Source organism: Oncorhynchus mykiss, chromosome 26, assembly GCF_013265735.2.
Source record: "Oncorhynchus mykiss isolate Arlee chromosome 26, USDA_OmykA_1.1, whole genome shotgun sequence".
Taxonomy (NCBI): Eukaryota; Metazoa; Chordata; class Actinopteri; order Salmoniformes; family Salmonidae; genus Oncorhynchus; species Oncorhynchus mykiss.
Window position 1 is genome coordinate 16,703,989 of NC_048590.1, and position 21,604 is coordinate 16,725,592.

Sequence of the window (21,604 nt, forward strand, 5' to 3'; positions counted from 1 at the left end):
ACAACAGTGGTAGGCCGGATCACCGACAATGATGAGACGGCCTATAGGGAGGAGGTCAGAGACCTCGCAGTGTGGTGCCAGGATAACAACCTCTCCCTCAATGTGAGTAAGACAAAGGAGCTGACGGTGGACAACAGGAAAATTGGCGGGTCGAACAGGCCCCCATTAACATTGACGGTGCTGTAGTGGAGCGGGTCGAACAGGCCCCCATTAACATCGACGGTGCTGTAGTGGAGCGGGTCGAACAGGCCCCCATTAACATCGACGGTGCTGTAGTGGAGCGGGTCGAACAGGCCCCCATTAACATCGACGGTGCTGTAGTGGAGCGGGTCGAACAGGCCCCCATTAACATCGACGGTGCTGTAGTGGAGCGGGTCGAACAGGCCCCCATTAACATTGACGGTGCTGTAGTGGAGCGGGTCGAACAGGCCCCCATTAACATCGACGGTGCTGTAGTGGAGCGGGTCGAACAGGCCCCCATTAACATCGACGGTGCTGTAGTGGAGCGGGTCGAACAGGCCCCCATTAACATTGACGGTGCTGTAGTGGAGCGGGTCGAACAGGCCCCCATTAACATCGACGGTGCTGTAGTGGAGCGGGTCGAACAGACCCCATTAACATCGACGGTGCTGTAGTGGAGCGGGTCGAACAGGCCCCCATTAACATCGACGGTGCTGTAGTAGAGCGGGTCGAACAGGCCCCCATTAACATCGACGGTGCTGTAGTGGAGCGGGTCGAACAGACCCCATTAACATCGACGGTGCTGTAGTGGAGCGGGTCAAACAGGCCCCCATTGACGGTGCTGTAGTGGAGCGGGTCGAACAGGCCCCCATTAACATCGACGGTGCTGTAGTGGAGCGGGTCGAACAGGCCCCCATTAACATCAACGGTGCTGTAGTGGAGCGGGTCGAACAGGCCCCCATTAACATCAACGGTGCTGTAGTGGAGCGGGTCGAACAGGCCCCCATTAACATCAACGGTGCTGTAGTGGAGCGGGTCGAACAGGCCCCCATTAACATCAACGGTGCTGTAGTGGAGCGGGTCGAACAGACCCCATTAACATCAACGGTGCTGTAGTGGAGCGGGTCGAACAGGCCCCCATTAACATCAACGGTGCTGTAGTGGAGCGGGTCGAACAGGCCCCCATTAACATCAACGGTGCTGTAGTGGAGCGGGTCAAACAGGCCCCCATTAACATCAACGGTGCTGTAGTGGAGCGGGTCAAACAGGCCCCCATTAACATCAACGGTGCTGTAGTGGAGCGGGTCAAACAGGCCCCCATTAACATCAACGGTGCTGTAGTGGAGCGGGTCAAACAGGCCCCCATTAACATCAACGGTGCTGTAGTGGAGCGGGTCGAACAGGCCCCCATTAACATCGACGGTGCTGTAGTGGAGCGGGTCGAACAGGCCCCCATTAACATCAACGGTGCTGTAGTGGAGCGGGTCGAACAGGCCCCTATTAACATCAACGGTGCTGTAGTGGAGCGGGTCGAACAGGCCCCCATTAACATCGACGGTGCTGTAGTGGAGCGGGTCGAGAGTTTCATGTTCCTTGGTGTCCACATCAACGAACTAGCATGGTCCAAACATACCAAGACAGTCGTGAAGAGGGCACGACAAAACCATTTCCCCCTCAGGAGACTGAAAAGATTTGGCATAGGTCCCCAGATCCTCAAAAGGTTTAGTTATAGACTGTTTTCTCTGCTACCGCACGGCAAGCGGTACCGGAGCTCCACGTCTAGGACCAAAAGACCCCTCAACAACTTCTACCTCCAAGCCTGCTGAGACTGCTGAGCAATTCATCAAAATCGCCACCGGACAATTTACATTGATCCCCTCCCCTCCCTTTTGTACACTGCTGCTACTCGCTGTTTGTTTGTTGCCTATGCATAGTCACTTCGCCCCCACCTACATGTGCAGATTACCTCAACTAGCCCGTACCCCTGCACACTGACTCGGTGCTGATGCCACCCTGTATATAGCCTCGCTATTCTTATTGTGTTACTTTTTATTATTACTTTTTATTTTAGTCTACATGGTAAATCTTTTCTTCTTCTTGAACTGCACTGTTGGTTAATGGCTTGTAAGTAAGCATTTCACGGTAAAGTCTACACTTGTTGTAGTCGGCGCATGTGGCAAATAAAGTTTGATTTGTATGGGTTTTGACTGACAGACGTTCTGAACTTGACCATCAAGCGACTAGAAGTTGCTCCCATCCCTCCTGGTAATTGGACATCTTTAGCACATTTGTGGTTGTCTTAGTGAGGGAAATGCTGTAAATAAAGATGACTCGAGGTATTTTGAAAGATGAGACGTTGAGGATTATTGATAGGTACCGCTTTCATGTCATTAAAGCAAGCCAAACAACCGCGAGTCCAAATGTGCACTTTACATTTCCAAATTCTAAAAATCATATACTATGTTTGATGTACAGTTACAAGATGACATGGCGTCATCCCCTGGGTTGTTCTGATCAGAATGAGCCTACGTTTGTTTATTGTGAAGGAAATTTGCCGCTGGCCACGCACCTGAATGCACTACTGACTCCTTTCAAAGCGCACCAAAATTATAATCTGTTTCTTGTGAAAGCCTGAAAGTATTTTAGAACTTAGCTAGTCATATTGGCAATGGAACAAGCTTTCAAATAGTGCACATCTGACCCAGATTGCGATTTTTATAATGGGCCGTTTTTGCATTGAGTCAACAACAACAGGAATTGTGTGATTGCGGGGTTGTGTTCCATGCGATACGATACGACTACAAGGGTTCTTGCTACAGTTCCTCAACGGCACAGCAGGAGAGCTCAAACAAAAAAAGTACCTGTATAGTTGAAGACGCTTCTTTTGAGTCATAATCGTGCATTGAAATGGCTTAGGAACTGTGCACACTTCAGAAAGGTGTGTAGCCGCTTAGTCCTCTCACTCAAACCCTTGTCATTTTTTGTCTTGCAGTATGTTGGACCTTCCCCACATTTCCCAGTAATAGTCTTATCGTGATACTGAATATATCCAGAGTGTTTGCAAAAAAAAGTACAGTAAATGTAAAATGCACACGAAATCAACAGTGTAATGTTTGGATTCAGTCTTGTCAGGTGAACTGTTGCGTACTCACCTTTTGGTCTAATCATTTTCCAATTATCTCCAAACTGTTCTCTTTCAATTGCTACCATTGTTATGAATATGCTTGTCATATTTCTTCTGTAAGAAACATTTCAATTGAGCCCTATCCGTATAAGCTCATTTCCACGTGTGTAAAGGGTTAAGTAAAAAGTGAATTATGCTATCAATTATTGCACTTTCTTTAGGTCAAATGTGGATATACACTCAGTGTACAAATCATTCGGAACACCTTCTGAATATTGAGGTGCACCCCCTTTTGCCCTCAGAACAGCCTCAATTTGTTGGGGCATGAACTCTACAAGGTGTTTGACGCGTACCACATGGATGCTGGCCCATGTTGACTCGAATGCTTCCCACAGTTGTTGGCTGGATGTTCTTTGGGTGGTGGACCGTTCTTGATACACACAGGAAACTATTGAGCATGAAAAACCCAGCAGCATTGCAGTTCTTGACACAAACTGGTGTGCCTGGCACCTACTACCATACTCAGATCAAAAGCACTTAAATATTTTATCTTGACCATTCACTCTGAATGGCACACATATGTCTCAATTGTCTCAAAAGGTTTAAAAATCCTTCTTTAATCTATATCCTTCCCGTCATCTACACTGACTTGAAGTGGATTTAATAGGTGCCATCATTAAGGGATTATAGCTTTCACCTGGATTCAACTGGTCAGTCTGTCATGGAAAGAGCAGTTGTTCCTAATGTTTTGTGCACTCCGGTATAGTTCAATGAGCGATATAGGCAGTTTGAAGGTTTCATAGTGTTTCTGAGCGTACCTCTGTGTTCTGCAGACGTGTATGACCCATCTTTAATCGGAGACAAGGGCAAGTGGTACGCCCACCAGCTGCAGCCAGTGTTCTACCGTGTGTATGACGGCAGCTCCCGGCTGGCCGAGGCCATGAGCGGACCCCTAGAAGATGAGGCCAACGACTCGGACCCCACAGACGACAGGTAAAAAAACAACACCTCCACGGTTGGAAGGTATAATGTTTTTTTTGATACTACTGTTATAATATAATTGACAAAATGTTAAATTAACGATTTTTTCAGTGCCAGGTACTGGCAATGTGGAAAACATGTTAGTGCGCCATTTAGCTGCGTAAAAAAACTAGATCTGAAAGGAGGTCCTTTCCAGTGTTTGATCTGTGTAAGTGTGCATCATTTGTGTGTTTGTGTGTGTGCAAGTGCGGCCGACGGAGACAGTGCAGAAGAAGCAGCATGGTAGGCTATAGAATGCCACTAGATGGCGAACTCTAAACATTAACTAGTAGATTTGCCAGTTGGCTCAATAGTTAGCTTGCTGGTCTTGCTAGAAATGATGGTATGAGTTGAGGTTAATTTTAGTCTGAGAAAGGGTTAGTTAGCGTTTTTCAGTTAGCCTTCTGTAGACATGTAAGGTGTCACCAGGATGGGGTCTGGGGTAATGCTACTCTGTTTTGTCTCCGTGGCAGTGACAGTGAGGCTGACTACGATGACTCCAGTTCTTCCTACTCGTCACTTGGAGACTTGGTGAGCGAAATGATCAAATGTGACATCCAAGGGGACATGCCAAGTAAGTATCTGTGCCATTTCACCAAGGCTGCATTTACCCAGGAAACCCAATTCTATTATTTTACCCAATTATTGGCAAAAGACCAATATAGTGACAAAAATATCAGATTTGGGCTGCCTGTGTAATTGCAGCCCAAGAACCACCTAGCTTACACATACTTATTGTTATGACAAAAAAACGGTAAATTCCACTGACTATAATAACCGACAATTGTTTTCATCTTGAAAAATGGCAACCTAAAATGATCAATTCCTTTCAGAAACCGTCACTAGCTAAACATTTTGTTTTGTGACCCTTTTGCCATCAACACTAACTAATATCTGTCTTTTGGTGTCGTAGACCTGGATCCCCCTACCCACGCCGCACTGGGAGACGCCAGCGAAGTGGAGTTCCAGGACTTCCAGGAGTTCAAGGGAGGAGACGGTCCCCTCCCCCAAGAGAAGGCACTGCCCGAGGGGGGCGACGGAGCTCCTGAACCTCCTGATGGACAAGCCCTCCGCTCGAGCTCCAGCACAACCGCCAGCTCCAGCCCCAGCACAATCATCCAGGGAGTCAACAATGTCAGTGAACCCCTCAATTTACACCTGTATAAAATGATGCAGTTAACACGATATGTGTTTTTAGCAACTGACATTTTTGGCAACTTATGTTTGTATTTGAGAACATGAGAACCTAATGGCTATAATTAAATCTTTGCTTGAGTTTTTGCCACTTTATGAGAAGGAAGAAGAAATCTTGTGTATTGAATATCAACCATTAGTGTCCATTGATTGATGTTCATTGTGTCCAGGAGCAGGCAGAACCAGTGGAAATGGAGGCATTGGCCAGTACAGCTCTACAGAACCCTGTCCCGGGATTGGGCGCTCCGCCTTTCTCCAGACCTCCCCCAGACGCTGCCCCGGTGGGACCAGCCAATAAGAAGGGAGAGTACGACAACCCCTACTTTGAGCCTCAGTATGGCTTCCCCGCTGAGGAGGACCCTGAGGCAGAAGACCAAGAGGAGACGTACACACCCCGGTTCAACCAGAACCTCAATGGCAACAAGTACGTTACAACACACCTACGTTACAACACACCTACGCCATAACGATGTACACACAAACAAGCATCATAAACCACACATTCTGAAAACATAGTTTAAAAAAAAACTGAAGTATACATCTCTTAAACACACTCACTCAACTAAGTCTCCGCTTCTGAATTCTGCATCTGTGATATGCCTCTGGTGTAGCAGTCGAAAAACTAAGCTAACAGAGCGTGACAGACCTCTAACAGACCCAGACCTCCAACACTTGTTCTACTCCACAGAGCCCAACGCCCCCTGAGGCCCAGCAGCCTAAAGCTGCCCGGAGAGTCGGACGGAGAGGGCGACTCCCGCAACAGTTCTCCAAACTCCACCATCTCCAACAACAGCAGCGATGGCTTTGGGAGCCTCATGTCCTTTGCCAGTGAGTCTCCTTAACCAGGGTCAATTTCAGTTGTATGATAGTCACAGATCTGAAAGGGCTGGATAGGTGACGGTTAGACTTTGTCCTCCAAAGCGGAGCTTTTTTGCCCTTCTGCTCGTCTATCTTGTCCTATGGGATCTTTGGACACTGAAGGGGGAATGGGTAAGGGTTATCCAGCGGGCAATACTGGTTGCTGGTCTTCTCAACCAGGAAGACAACCAGAAATGTATAGTTTACAACCAGAAATTGGCAATATTTGCCAGCTAGGTTGGGATTGAAATGGAACTTGACGATGGGCTGCAAATCATCACCGGTAGGTAATACTATAGGATGGTGAAACATGGTTAAATGTTGGTTGCTTTGATAAACTTCATCAGTGACGCTCTCTCTTTCACTGCAGGTAATCTGTACAAGAACCACGGTTCCAGCTTTAGCCTCTCCAACCTGTCTGTACCCAACAAGGGGGGGCTGAGGGAGAAGGCCGCTGGGGCTGGGCCCTTCCCCAATCTCAAAGGTACAGTACTAATGCAGCCCTTTGCCCTGTTTTGTCCACCTTTCACGTTATCGTCACTCCTCCTTCATCTCTCTTTCTATCTCTGACTTTTATCCATCTCATCTCCTTCTCCATTTCACTCTCTGTGGCTGTATTCCCCTCCTATCTGTTTTCTGTACAGTTGTTGCGCCCTACAGCCGATTGCGGTCAGGTTTGTCAGTTGAAGGCAGTAGAGGCAGGCTGTCTACTAAAAACAATGCCCTTTCAAAGTTCAAAGGGTTGTCCATACAGCTCTTTTAGTGGTTACAAAGTGTTAAGGTCTTTGTTTTGTCATGGGCATTAAAAATAACATTTGGAGTGCTTTATACACCGTATCGTGTCTGCTATTTATCTTGATAAGACACATTGAGCATAAGCTACAGTAAACTTAATCATTTAAAGTAACTGTCCAGTGTTTTCAGATTTCTTAGAAATTTGACCAATAATTAATTACAATATGAGTGAAATAGTTTTAATTCAATTTTTATTTTATTTTTATTAAGTATGTTTAAAAGCAGCTTTCTTTGTTTGAATTATGTGGGCATACCCCAACAACAGAATGGTGTCGGAGTATACAAGTCATTAAAACCACTGTAGACCGCTGATTGGCCAGCTCAATGAGCCAACGTGATGTCATGTTCTATGAGGAAATAACAAGTATTTTTTTTATAAACTGACTTTGAGGTGGGGTTTTTTTTCCATCCAATTTATGCTTTGTCCACAAATACAAGTATGGGATGAGTTAACAACATGATTCGGGTACGGGTTAACAGAATATTACTTTTCAAAGTAAGATTTTCACTGGACAGTTAGGCCTACTTTAACCTGGTGTGGAGAAGGAAGGAGAGAAGATGACATAACAATGTGTAACTCTGACTGACATGTTGAACTTCTTTAACATCAGCATATTTCTTCCTCAGAGGCTGTTGTTTTGTTTGCACTAAGTAAAGTTAGTATTGACAGTATGTCAAGTAAGCATTCAGTGCTCATGCTGAGATGTTTAGGCTACACAGTATTAGCATTTATGCAACTTCACCATGTAAATGTCTATTTTATTTCCTTTTGTCTTTTCCCCTCTTATTATTTTAATTTACAAAAATATAGAATATTTTAATTTTGACATAGAGGAGGAAATTGAGGAAGGTTTGTAGAAATCTTTATTTTGATTTTTTTTTTTTTTGAATGAATAGACTTTCATTCTAAATTTGTCTGTCTGTGGACCGTCATGTTGATGTAAGTTAGGCAATAGGCGGATATTGAGGACCCCGTTTTCAATGTTCCCAATCCCACATGGTTGCCTGATTTTGTTATGGGAACATTTGTGAGAGAACATAAGAAATGCATGTGTTAAACTCAATAACCCCACGCTGTGTGAGATCGCTGCCATAGCAACAACATTTGTTTCTTTTTATCCTTTTGATGGTGATTTTGTTTTGTCTTGACTGTTCAGATGACAGCCCGGCTAGTACCCCGGGTAGCCCGGGTCCAGACAGTCCGGGTATGTTATTGTCTGGTGTGGTAGTTTGTTTTGCCCTACAACTAGCTCCATCTTTGACCCTTATTTGATCCTACCTGAGTCCATATTACTCAGGTTGCATACTAGGAGATATACCTGTATTTTCATTCATGTATATCCATATCCTTCCCTCTGTTTCCTTGTTATTCCTCTCTGTTTGGTGGGAGTCTGATGCGCTATGATGCACACATTTATAGACGACAGATCTCTTAATTTGCATACATATTTTATGTGGCATTTTCACATTTAGTGTTTTTTTCTCTTTGCATACTAGGAGATATACCTGTATTTTCATTCATGTATATCCATATCCTTCCCTCTGTTTCCTTGTTATTCCTCTCTGTTTGGTGGGAGTCTGATGCGCTATGATGCACACATTTATAGACGACAGATCTCTTAATTTGCATACATATTTTATGTGGCATTTTCACATTTAGTGTTTTTTTCTCTTGGTTTCCCTGCAGGGTTGGGCTCAAGTCCGTTTTCAATTCTACTCAAATTTGAGGATGAATTCAGTTCCTGAATGTCAAATTACCCATTGCTTTCGCTGAGGATTTTTCATTTCATCGATTGAAGTACAATTGATTACCCAAGTGGACTGGAATTGAAATGAAACTGACACCTGATCTCCTTGCTCTGTGCGGTCTGTTACCTTGCTCGCTCGCTTGTTCGGTGGCTCTCCATCGTTCTTGTGTGTTCTCCGTCTGAGGTCTCTGTGGTCCGAGAGCCCATAAACTCGCTCTCTTCTGGACGTAGACACTTAAAATTGGCAAATGCTTTCTCCCACCCCTAGATGGTCTAAAAAGATATAGTGGTCCTAACAATCACCACATGTAGGATTGGTCATGAAATTTAATGGCTATAACCTTTTGAGATTAAGTCCCAACATTTCTTTGTAAGAAATGTCCTTCCCCCTTCCTTGGTCTCCCTCGTTCTTTCTTTTTCTCCTTTTTATTTTCTGCACTCTTTGTGTGCTCTGTCAATGTGTTGCAGTGCATGTGTGTTGTGGGTTGATGTTCAGACTGGTTCGGTCTGGGCCGGTGTCCCTCTCTGTCCCTCTTTCCACTTCTCTGCACTAATTCTGGGTTTTGTGTCCAGTATTTGGACTAAATTCTCTAATGGAGATAATTACAGAGGCCGGTCCGGTGAGTGGAGAAGGTGGGTTCCGCCCTTTAAAACTGCGTGGGCTGCATGCTTCTCCTAGCCAGTCAACTACATCTCCCAGCATCCTCCTCGCTCACTCTCTCACTCCTCTGTCACCTGACGTGCACCATCGAGAGATCATTCATCGTCATACATCGAGTCGGTCCTGTTGTCTTTCACCATCCACAGTGACTGTTCCCCCAATCACTAACCTTTGCCGAGTCACTCCACCCATCCACACGTCTTTGCGTTAGTTTGAGTTGGGCCCTCGCGATCTTAGCTTGTTAGAAGCTGTGCATCCCATATTGACAATTGTGAAGATGATGCCATTCATTATTTTATTTTTTGTGCCAATCTAAGTCTCTGCATTCCACAGTATTGTATGGGACCTGACAAGATGTTGATTCGAGTTGGTCAACATCAGCTTTCCCATTATTCTCCAAGCCAAGCAAGAAGCTATATTTGCTTGTTTGGCCACCTCTTTGGTCTCACACATACACACCTAGACCTCCCATCACCTTGCCAGTGGAGGCAGGCCGTAGCCAATCAAAACTGCTACCCTGTAGGTAAGGCATGACATCATTCTTCCAGTGCTGGCAGTTAGTTTTAAACACTGTTTCATTGTTAATTTAATTAAGGAGTGCGGTCTCGCAGCACCAAGAGTACTGTTCTGTCTTACTTCCTGAACTCATAGTCACCGGTTTTGATTGGCGTTGTCATTGGACACTGAGCTGGCTTTGTGGTTACTGAGCATCTGTACCAGTACCACAGTGATCAAATGGAATGGAATTGTTTGAAGTGCTTTGATGCATGTTGTACAACTTATGGACGATGCTTCGGAAAATGTGGGGCAAAATGGCTTCGTTGTCAGGTGAGGTCTTTGGTAACCTGCGGTGATAGAGCCTACAATCATGCCTATGTAATGCCATGGTAAAATTGGATATATACCGGTAACAGCCGTTGTCTGTTTATGACAAGGATCCAATGCATATTTGGTGGATGTATTTATTTGTATCCTCACATTCAAGACATTACCTTTAGCTTAAATGTTCAAAGTGTCAAACAGGCTACCCACGGGGCAAAAACTGGTTGAATCAACGTTGTTTCCACGTCATTAAAAAAAAGTGATGCTGAATCACCGTGGAAAACTGATTTGGATTTGCAAAAAGTCATCAACGTCAGGGAATAATTTTTTTTTTTGGTGTTGATTCTCTTTAGTTGACAACTCAACCAAATGTAAATCAAAAATAGACGTTGAACTGAGGTCTGTCCAGTGGGTAAGCTATGTCGGCGCAACAATATTATAATCAGTTTGATAATAATATTGTTCACAGGCCAAATCTCTGCAGGGGATCCACCATACTGTTGTATGCCATGGCACTGTGTGTTCATGTGAGTGTCTGTCAAACTGTACAAGGTGACTAACAGTATGAACACTACAGTGTGGAGCGTTCCGTTAGCCGTGTGTGTGTGTGATTGTCGACCCATCTGTATTTTTTTGTTCTTTTTCTGCATGACACACAACTTGTCTTGTTGCCATGCAGATCCCGCTCCAATCTGATCTCGCCTCTGTTCTCTGCCGATGTGTGATGCCCAAACACAGCGCCATATTGACTCCTTCTGTGTGGCGTCCCAGTTGATCTGTCCCTCACCTTTTAGTGTCTGAATATGAAACCTGTAGCTCCGCTAGTCATTAGTTAGTGTCCCCGCCACTGAAAATGTGTGTGTGAGTGTGTCCTTTCATGTATGCAGGATGTGTCCCATCTTTGTCTGTTAGTCTTTGATGTGGTTTTCTAATTAGTACATTGTAGACTGTGATTTAGGGGCTTTGTAGTGAAGTGTATAAGCTCCTCCTGTATCAAGTTGGCTACTATTTCTGTTTGTATGTCCCCGACTTGTCGTTGGTTATGGTTTTGTGTTTTCCATGGTATTTACTATGTTCTATATGACTCCTGCAGGAGGCGCCCGCGGTCCCCCCAGGGCGCTTGTTGACCAGAAGTCGTCGGTCATTAAGCACAGTCCCACGGTCAAGAGAGAGTCCCCTTCGCCCCAGGGTCGTGCCAACAACACCAGGTAACAGACCTCTATGAGACTGTATTACCAGGACTTTGCTGTCATGGCATTATTTGACAACTCACGCTGACCGCCATATTTGAATTAGTTTACCACCTTCATGGCATAATGTCTTCATGGTATCCTGTTGGCCATCAAAAAACAAGCTGGTTGTCATAAACTTTCTTGCCAATATAATGTCAAATGACAGACCTGGATAGGTGATATATCAATCCTCTTTAGGAGAAGGGTTGTCTAACTTAAGAGCCAGTGGTGACGTATACCAAAAAGGGGAGTGTGATCTGAGTGACTGAACCAGAGTTGGGTCTGTCCCAGTGAGAACCAGCAGTTCCTGAAGGAGGTGGTGCAGAGCGTGCTGGAGGGCCAAGGCGTGGGCTGGCTCAACATGAAGAAGGTACGCCGCCTGCTGGAGAACGAGCAGCTGCGCGTCTTCGTGCTGAGCAAGCTGAACCGTGCCGTCCAGTCCGAGGAGGATGTCAGGCAGGAGGTCATCCGTGATGTGGTGAGTGTAGAAAGAAATTGGGCAAGAGAGGGGGAGAGAAGATGTAATTGTGTTTTTTAACCTTGATTTTGAATTAAAGCTGAATAACACCTTTCAATTAAACCGTGCGTGTGTGTTCTACTCTTCAGGAGATTGGCAGGAAGGTTTACAAGGGCATGTTAGACATACTGAAGTGCACCGTTTCTAGTCTGGAACACTCGTACACCAATGCCGGGCTTGGAGGCATGGCCAGCGTCTTCGTTCTGCTGGAAATCGCACGCACCCACTACCAAACCAAAGGTAACGTTCAGAAAACCTATAGTCAACTAAAAGTGTCAACATTTTCTCTCAAAGGACACATTTAATCAGCATGTCATGCCCCCTCCCAAACGATGACTTAACTATTTCCTCTGGAAAAAATGAAAGTTACCCTTTGCTTTATTCTCGTTTGAAACCAAAGAAGTGCTTAACAGCGTTTCATACACTCCACTTAAAGGCAATGTAAGTATTGGATAGGAAAAGGAGTGCAATCTGGATCATTTCTGGTTCCAGCCTTTTTTGTCTTTTTCTTTTATCAACTCATCTGAAAAGTAAGCAATATGTTTTTACAACAGTGAGTTCAGGTTTAATCTCTGAGTCAGTACTGCCAAAGCATGCCTAATTTTTAGGTGACCTTTGCAGTTTAATTAAGCATTCACTGAGCGAATTACAACTAGGGATGTGACAAACGATAACATAAAAAAAAAAAAAAACATTTAATAAAAATTCAACTCAAATTCACAATGCAGCTTTGCTACTGCCAGCAACGGGTTGGGTCTCGGTGCATCCCTTTTAGATGGGTAAGCATTGCACATCTACTGCCATTACTGTACCTCAATTCCACCTTGCAAAGTTTACATTTCCTTCCTCACGTAACTTCTTAAAATATTGCAATACAGGACTTCGCTGCTTGCCTTTCTCTGCCATTTTTCCAACCGTTAACGACGATGACGTACTGTTGGAGCATCGACTCCAAAATAAATGATTCTTCGACTCCTTGCATGTCGACTCCCATTTCTAAGTGCTAAGATTGGATTCTGCTAGGAATCACTCCTAAAATTTGGATTTTTTTTGGAACGCAAGAAATAGATTAGTTGCCGTACTTACGAGAATACACTCACATATTTCATAGCTAGCTAGCAAGGGACAGAGGGAGGGGAGGGGCACAGTATAGGCATGTCGGGCACCAGGCAGGCAGACAGAACCGTGCACTAGGCCTACCTATCGGCAATCAAAAGCTGCATCTCGCAATTTCTTGGCCTACAATGTCTCGCAACTTCAGTAAAGCAGGGCCTATCATCAATGAATAAACTAGAATATTCTACACGCAACAGACCGGAGACTGAACACATGTAATCATTAGTCTAAATAGTTGCAAAACATTTTGCATCTTCTTAGGGATCAAATCCCGTTAACGGGATTGATTTGACAACATCCGGTGACATGGCAGAGCGCCAAATTCGAATTAAATAATTAGAAATATTTAACTTTCATACAATTTACTTTCAAGTGCAATACACCAAATTAAAGCTTTATTTCTTGTTAATCCAGCCACCGTGTCAGATTTCAAAAAGGCTTTACAGCGAAAGCAAACCATGCTATTATCTGAGGACAGCACCCCATCAAACAAACACATGACAATCATATTTCAACCTGCCAGGCGTGACACAAAACTCAGAAATAACGATTATAATTCATGCCTTACCTTTGAAGAGCTTCTTCTGTTGGCACTCCAATATTTCCCATAAACATCACAAATGGTCCTTTTGTTCGATAAATTCCATCGTTATATCTCCAAAATGTTCATTTATTTGGCGCGTTTGATTCAGAAAAACACCGGTTCCTACTTGCCCGACATTATCTAATAAGTTACCTGTAAACTTTGTCCAAACATTTCAAACAACTTTCCTAATCCAACTTTAGGTATTTTTTAACGTAAATAATCGATAAAATTTAAGATGGGATAAACTGCGTTCAATAGCGGATAAAATGAAAGTGGAGCGAGCTTCAGGTCGCGCGCCCAACCACAACAGTACACTTGGCTATCCACCCAGATAGGAAATGGCTACTTCTTCATTACTCAAAGGAAAAACATCAACCAATTTCTAAAGACTGTTGACATCTAGTGGAAGCAATAGGAACTGCAACCAAGGATCCACATAGAAAACCCATTGAAACACTGTCACCTCTACAACAACAAAATCCTGGATGGTTTGTCCTGTAGTTTCGCCTGCCAAATAAGTTCTGTTATACTCACAGCCATTATTCAAACACTTTCAGAAACTGTTTCAGAGTGTTTTCATCTCCAAATATACTAATAATATGCATATCCTAGCTTCTGGGCCTGAGTAGCAGGCAGTTTACTTTGGGCACACTTTTCATCCGGACGTGAAAATACCGCCCCCTAGCCTAGAGATGTTAAACAAGTCTCTATTGAACAAATGCAAGTAGCTCCCTACCTTTTTACTTCTGTTTAAGAAACGTTTTGCAGTATGGAAATAATGAATACGCCACAGGCATCCAGAAAAAAATGTGTGCATAGACTGGTTGGTTGTTTAGCAACAACGGCGATGCATGCGCAACTATGGGGCAAAACAGACTGGATTGGCTTAGATTGTTAACATGTAAACTATATTTCGTCTCCAATGTTTATTGAACACAAACACATTTGCACAATGAGCACTTTTTGTCTCTCAAATACATCTTTACAGTTGTTGATTAGCTAGCTTGTGAATTATTGCCATATTAGCATTGACATGAAATCAGTCTAATTACCTCAGAACAAGACCTGGTATCAAGAACAAGATGAAACTAGCTGAAATGTGTCACTTACGATTCCCCACATGGCAGTTTCTTGTCAGTGTTGGTAGCCATCTGGCCATCCAGAATCACAACTCACAGACTTCTGCCCAGCTTATGTATGCACATCATTTTCTTAATGTTAAGGATCCCAATTTAGTTTTAGTGCTTGAACGTTCACACCCCTACAAAACAACCGTCTATTCTAACCTTCAAACCTCCTACTGCAGCTCTACACTGTTTCTTTATTCTCTCGCTACTATCTCTTTCCCTTCTTCCCTATTCTTCTCCCTTTTCCCCCCTTGGTGGCCCCAGTAGACCCAGAGAAGCACAAGAGGAGCCCCAGTGACTCTGCAAGCAGCCCGGGCAGCAAGGACAGCCCGTCTGCCCGCATGGAGGGCACCAGGCCCCCGGTGCTCCTCCTCGTTCCCCGTCTCCAACTGCCGCACCCCACCTCGGGGGGAAAAGACACCCACCACTTTGACACCCGGAGTCTGAACGAGGAGAATTTTATTGCCTCCATTGGTGTGTAGCCCACCCCATCCCCCCTTGCATGCGCTCTGAGAGCACCCCTTTCCCCCCTGCTCACCAGTCTAAACCCTGCCCTACCCCTTGACCCACCTCTCTCCAACCAGGCAACAAGGGGAGTGCTTTACCCTTAGAAAAAGAGCCCCTTATGATATTCCATCCACTTTGACCCACACCACTGATGTGCGCCCAATGGGTCAGCATTTAAAGCTGTAAAACTCTGAAATATATTTGGAACATAAATACACTATGCTGGTTTGCAGTAATATTTGTACACAGGTTGCATATTTGCACATCATGCAACTCCAACCAAATTTGACAAATTTGAATTCCAGATCTGGCCTTGGATAATATGTTGCTATGTGTGTGAGATTGGAACAGCTTTGAGCGGTGTAGGCGTGTGTGAATTATTGCATTGAGTCCCATCCCCCCCCCCCCCCCCCCCCCCGGCCTGGATGTGTTATGTGTTCTTCCCACCCTCTGAATGTTGAGTGCCCCTGTTTGCCTCCACCTCTCGTGGAGCACTCCTTTGTTTGCCTCCTAGCACCTTGACTGTGCATGTCTTTCGTTTTCTGTTGTCTTCTCGAAACTCCAAATCTGCAGTACCGTGCTAAGGAGTCTGACCACCTGTCTCTGCCTTTACTGCAGGTTTCCTTAAAGCGTGCTGTACAAGTAGAAGTTCTCTCAGCTCTAGCATGGAGGGTGGAGCGTCACTCCCCAGTAAACAGGCCCAAGGAAGAGACAAATGTCATGCTCACCGTTAGCAAGCCACAGTTGGCATTTAGTTTAGTGATAGGGATAATTTAACACTGACCATCGTGGAAAAGGAGTGAAGCATTGCTTCTCCTTTCGACCACCATTCTACTATCTCAAATGTTGCTTTGGGTCTGTATACAGGGGACAGATTCACCCAACTCCCTCAATCTCCCTACCTACCAACCTACCCTCACTTCACCAGCCCCTTTTCTCTCTTTGGGAAGATGCAGCTTCAATTCTACAGAATGTCTTTTTAAGACTTGCACCCCTGCTTCTGCAACAGCTCCATTCAACCTGCTGGCTAGCCGGCCGGCCACTCCGTCCCCATTCCATGCCCTTCACCAAGCCCTGCTGCCTCTGTCACACTGGTTCTGGAGAGCCACACACTGCTAGCCAATAAGTTAACGCCTCGGTCACAGAACATTTTCAAGGAACCCCAGAATTCTCCCTTGTGTGGTTCTCCAGGACCATGGTCCAGGAGTGTTGGGTGTGTTGTAATGTTACACCTCAGTAGCAGTAACTGGCAATGGATCTAACTCTGCATATAGATAATTATGTCATAGTGTTCCATATTGCCAAGCTGAAATGTGACTACTCTCAGACATTACAAAACATCCTCAATTGTTAAAATAACATATTTTTTTAATGCTCAATTTTGTTTTATGTTATGGTTTATCTAATGCTCACCCTCCATACCTGCCTACTCAACCAGCTCTCTGACACTCTCTCTGTCTTTCTCTCCTTGCTTGCAATGCATCTTGGGTAGAATTGTGGAGCAGGCACCATGAAAAGGATAAGCAAAAAGCTATGGAAAAACAACAGAGTAAGATATTTTTCACACACAAAAAAAGACTGGGGTATTGCACAACTGCCAGCTCTTAACATTTCCACGCCCTTTTCTCCACCTTTTCCCAACCTACCTATGTTGATTAGTCACAAATTATTTAAATAGTTAATGTAAGTGATCATGTTGACATGGATAATGATTCTAGGACTTTAGGTCCATAATCTTGATTTGAGGTGTGTACGTAACGTTTTGTAAATTTGGGGTGAATCATATCTTGATATCAGTGGAATAACTGAGTTACGCTTGCATATCTCAAATCAGGAGTCATAATATAGGGAGTTCCTCTTTCTTTCTATAGAGCTACTCTGTCATATGTTTGCCTATTCACTGAGTTGTGAAATAGTCATTGGAAATGTAGTCTGTCAGACCCATACCTAATCCCAAACATTCCCTATTTTCCTGGGCTCTTGAGGTTCTATCAAAGTTAAGTCAGTTGTGGCATTTTAATTTAGCAAATGTGCTTTTCTGGAAAATCACTACATGGCAAGAAGTTCAATTGTACAAAAAAACAAAACATAACTGAGCCATGAATGAATACACAATAGTTTGTTAGAGTACAAACATCTCTTGCAGGTTTGTTGGCTGCATGACCAAATGTATCACAGAAGTCAAGTCATGGTTACATTTGCATTGAACATTTGTACATTTGCACCATTGTAATTGACTGTACTTTCTTCCAATGTAAAGGTTTGATATCCTGGACTCTTCAAAATGTACAGATTGCAGGCCAGCATTTGTTTAATTGTAGTAACATTTTCCTAGAGGTGCATTATGTGAGTCATAACAAGGTGTTTCTGCAACAACTGACTGGTATATTAACAACAGCGCTGTTGGTCAATGCTTGTCTAAAAGCAAACTTGTGCAGAAAATGGTCTCCTATTTTGACTGTCCCTCAGTTTGTCTGCATGCCTAACTGCCTGAGTCTGTATGTCAATTTTTGTAACTTTGACCTCTTTTATATTGGTATCTGCCCTTGTCAATTACAGTTTGATGTACATCTATCAATATTCCTACTAATTTTGCATTCTCCACTTGCCTCTGAATAGTCACATGCTTGGACTATTGAAATCTGACAGCTGGGTCATGTTCATTAGGGCACACATAACAATGTTTTGCAACAGAAAACAAATGAGATATGATCTCTCTGTTTTGGCCTACTGAACATGACTGATTTATTATACATTTCTTTGCTTTCTGAATATAAAAAAACGACATAGCTGTTGTAACTGTTGTTCATTGAATTCCACAACATAAAAAGAAAGGCAAGATCCTCTGGCTAAATGAAGTGTCCCTATTGTAGGGCCAGTATTTCCGGTCAATCCCAAAGTGATGGTATTAGAGGTCAGACACACCAATAGCGTTTGCTGGCCGAGAGTACCTTGCACCTCTGAACATAATTTGCGAACCGAGTGCGCACCAATTTTACATGGAGAATCGTGTGAAAAGTGTCGTCATTCAAATCAGAAGACGAACGCTAAATCCACATTCAGTGCGACGTGTGCAAGCCTTTCGATAGCAGTTAGGTCACCAGCCCCCTCCCCCACTTCTCCGCCAGTTGCCAATCATGTGACACTCCATACGGGGGCAGTGTGGAAGTGCGCATGGCACCTGTGCTGACAACATGTATCCTGCAGGAGCGGAGGGGGCTAAGAAACAGCACCCTGAGCTGACTGACACGGAGGAGAAGAAGTCCCAGATCAGTGCTGACAGTGGCCTCAGTGTCACCTCTGGATCCCAGGTCTGTTCTTTTCCAAAGCCAGCTCTTGTAACTAAGTGAAGAATGCACACGTTGAATCTGACACTTGTTTCACGCCGGTTGTCCCCCAACTCTGGTGCTTGTCTGCTGGTTCTCATTCTTTTCAAAATGTCAGACATTTTCCTGTCAAAAAAATGAGTACTTTTGGGTGTCAGGGAAAATGTATGGAGTAAAAAGTACAATATTTTCTTTAGGAATGTAGTAAAGTAAAAGTTGCCATAAATATAAATAGTAAAGTACAGATACCCAAAAAAACAACTTAAGTAGTACTTTACACCACTGTCTGTCTGCTCACCTCTCTTTCTCGGTCTTGCTTTGCAGAAGAGTGACACAGAGTCTGTGACCGGCACTGAAACGCCAGTCCTTACCAGAAGCACCAGCCAGGACTCAGAGGCCAGCACAGTGGTAGGGCGCGGCCAACACAGAGAAACAATCTCAACCCAATCCTTAGACCCTCTCAACCTTACCTCAGTGTGACTCATCACAAGGCCCACTTATCCCAAAGCGCAATTTTTATCCTTAGTCTTACAAGGTTTACACTCAAGGTTCTACAGACTCATTTAAGCTCAAGCCATACATCCCCAGTAACACTTATCCCAAACCAGGTTGCTTCCCAATCTTACTAAATTCTGAGTTTGATTCATTTCTAGTCTTTGCTAACTTTAGTCCTACTCATCTCTTGTCTTGCTTTGTCTCAGCCTGGCACAATGGCTGTTGTCAAAACCGTACGTGTCATACTAATCTACCTCTTCCCCAGTGTTTCTTAGCCTTAGTGTAACTCAGTGATCCTAAAAAAAAAACCTGTAGTACTGCAGCTCTCCAAGAGCAGGGTTGAGGAGTACTGATCTTACTCTTGCCTCTTTTAGCCTTAGTCAGTGTGAGTTCTCTGTGTCTCAGTATGCCTGATATTCACTCGTCTCCTGACACTTTGACGCCTGACCCCTCCAGATAAGTAACAGCTCAGGGGAGACGCTGGGAGCTGACAGTGACTTGAGTAGCACCGCTGGGGAGGGCTTGGGTGGCAGGCAAGCCCCCCATCTCAACCTCTCCAGGGGAACACTGTCCGACAGCGAGGTTGAGACCAACCCGGCTACCAGCTCAGTGTTTGTGAGTGGAAAGTCCTTCCTGGCTGATCACACTGCTTGATTCACCAGTTAATATTAGTGCAACTGTTTTTTTGGGGGGGGGGGGTTGATAAGTGCAAATGCATGCGGAACATGAAGTCTGCCTGTGGATGCCAATCTTGTAAATGCAGGAAAATCTTGAAAGTCTTTGGCAAGATGAATTTATCCCATGATTTATGTTTTGTGGTGTTTTCCCAGGGTAAGACCCAAAAGATGAAGCCTGGTGTGAAGGAGGCGAAGGCTAAACTTGTGCCTGTCGTGGCTAAGGGGCCTCCCACCCAGCCCTTGGAAGACATCAGCATGAGGATTTACCTATGTGATGGCCTGCTGGGTACGTTCCAGATGACTGATGCTTTAGAAAGGCTGTGGTGTGCCTTCTTTAGTCTCCCTCTGTTCAACTTTGTGGTAAAAAGTTACAGTAAATATCTAGTAGCCTCAGTGAGATGTTGCATGCACAAAGTAAACAATATCAGGTCAATTTCCGCAACATCGAAGAACGTTGAGGCGCGAGGCTAAACATCTCTGCTGGCTTGCATAGTGCTCATCTCACATCTGCGGTGCTGCTCGTTGTAATGTCATCTTGCTGAGTGAATCCTTCCTATAAGGCAAAACACATACACACATACATACATACATACATACATACATACATACATACATACATACATACATACAATTGGGCAAAAAAGTATTTCGTCAGCCACCAATTGTGCAAGTTCTCCCACTTAAAAAGATGAGAGAGGCCTGTTATTTTCATCATAGGTACACTTCAACTATGACAGACAAAATGAGGAGAAAAAAAATCCAGAAAGTCACATTGTAGGATTTTTAATGAATTTATCTACAAATTATGGTGGAAAATAAGTATTTGGTCACCTACAAACAAGCAAGAGTATAGTTGAAGTGTACCTATGATGAAAATTACAGGCCTCTCTCATCTTTTTATGTGGGAGAACTTGCACAATTGGTGGCTGACTAAATACTTTTTTGCCCCACTGTACTTGAACTCTGTGAAGCATTTATTTGGGCTGTAGTTTCTGAGGCTGGTAACTCTAAGGAATTTATCCTCTGCAGCAGAGGATAAGTCTAGGTCTTCCTTTCCTGTGGCAGTCCTCATGAGATCCAGTTTCATCATAGTGCTTGATGGTTTTTGAGACTGCATTTGAAGAAACGCTCAAAGTTCTTGAAATTTTTTCGGATTGACTGACCTTCATGTCTTAAAGTAATGACTGTTGTTTCTCTTTGCTGATTTGAGCTGTTCTTGCCATAATATGTACTTGGTATTTTATCAAATAGGGCTATCTTCTGTATACCACCCATACCTTGTCACAACAGAACTGATTTGGCTCAACCGTATTAAGAAGGAAATAAATTCCACAAATTAACTTTTAACAAGACACACCTGTTAATTGAAATGAATTCCAGGTGACTACCTCATGAAGCTGGTTGAGAGAATGCCAAGAGTGTGCAAAGCAGTCATCAAGGCAACGGGTGGCTACTTTGAAGAATCTCATTTAAAATATATTTTGATTTGTTTAACACTTTTGGTTACTACATGATTCCATATGTGTTATTTCATAGTTTTCATGTCTTATCCTACAATATAGAAAATAGTAAAAATAAAGAAAAACCCTTGAATGAGTAGGTGTGTCCAAACCTTTGAGTGGTACTGCATATCAATCTGATACGTCTAACTCTTTCTCACTATTTGACTAACACTGCATGAACTGTACTATAAAGCGTGAAGGTAGGTCTGGAGTGAATGAGGTTGGGTATATTTATTTGTGCTTCCACCCCTTCCTCTCTCTCTCTCTCTCTCTCTCTCTCTCTCTCTTCGCTTGGTTTGTCATTAACCCACTCAGCTCTGAGCTTAACCCTCTTTG

At 44.0% G+C, this 21,604-nt stretch overlaps 1 protein-coding gene across 10 annotated transcripts in view; it reads left to right on the top strand.

Annotated features, from left to right (window-relative positions):
• LOC110506300 (MAP kinase-activating death domain protein) overlaps positions 1–21,604 on the top strand; it is an 83,273-nt gene that overhangs the window by 41,863 nt on the left and 19,806 nt on the right. For 3 of the 10 annotated variants that reach the window (XM_021585775.2, XM_036963256.1, XM_036963257.1), the window contains exons 11-26: positions 3,919–4,078; positions 4,579–4,679; positions 5,019–5,239; positions 5,470–5,723; positions 5,988–6,127; positions 6,528–6,641; positions 9,274–9,333; positions 11,277–11,391; positions 11,707–11,893; positions 12,022–12,172; positions 15,026–15,235; positions 16,761–16,817; positions 18,476–18,579; positions 18,919–19,002; positions 19,546–19,704; positions 19,920–20,052. In XM_021585775.2, the coding sequence (XP_021441450.2) occupies positions 3,919–4,078; positions 4,579–4,679; positions 5,019–5,239; positions 5,470–5,723; positions 5,988–6,127; positions 6,528–6,641; positions 9,274–9,333; positions 11,277–11,391; positions 11,707–11,893; positions 12,022–12,172; positions 15,026–15,235; positions 16,761–16,817; positions 18,476–18,579; positions 18,919–19,002; positions 19,546–19,704; positions 19,920–20,052 (2,250 nt within the window). The remainder of the gene's footprint in view (positions 1–3,918; positions 4,079–4,578; positions 4,680–5,018; positions 5,240–5,469; positions 5,724–5,987; positions 6,128–6,527; positions 6,642–9,273; positions 9,334–11,276; positions 11,392–11,706; positions 11,894–12,021; positions 12,173–15,025; positions 15,236–16,760; positions 16,818–18,475; positions 18,580–18,918; positions 19,003–19,545; positions 19,705–19,919; positions 20,053–21,604) is intronic. The other 7 variants (XM_021585787.2, XM_021585788.2, XM_021585790.2 and 4 more) reach the window with 4 other exon arrangements.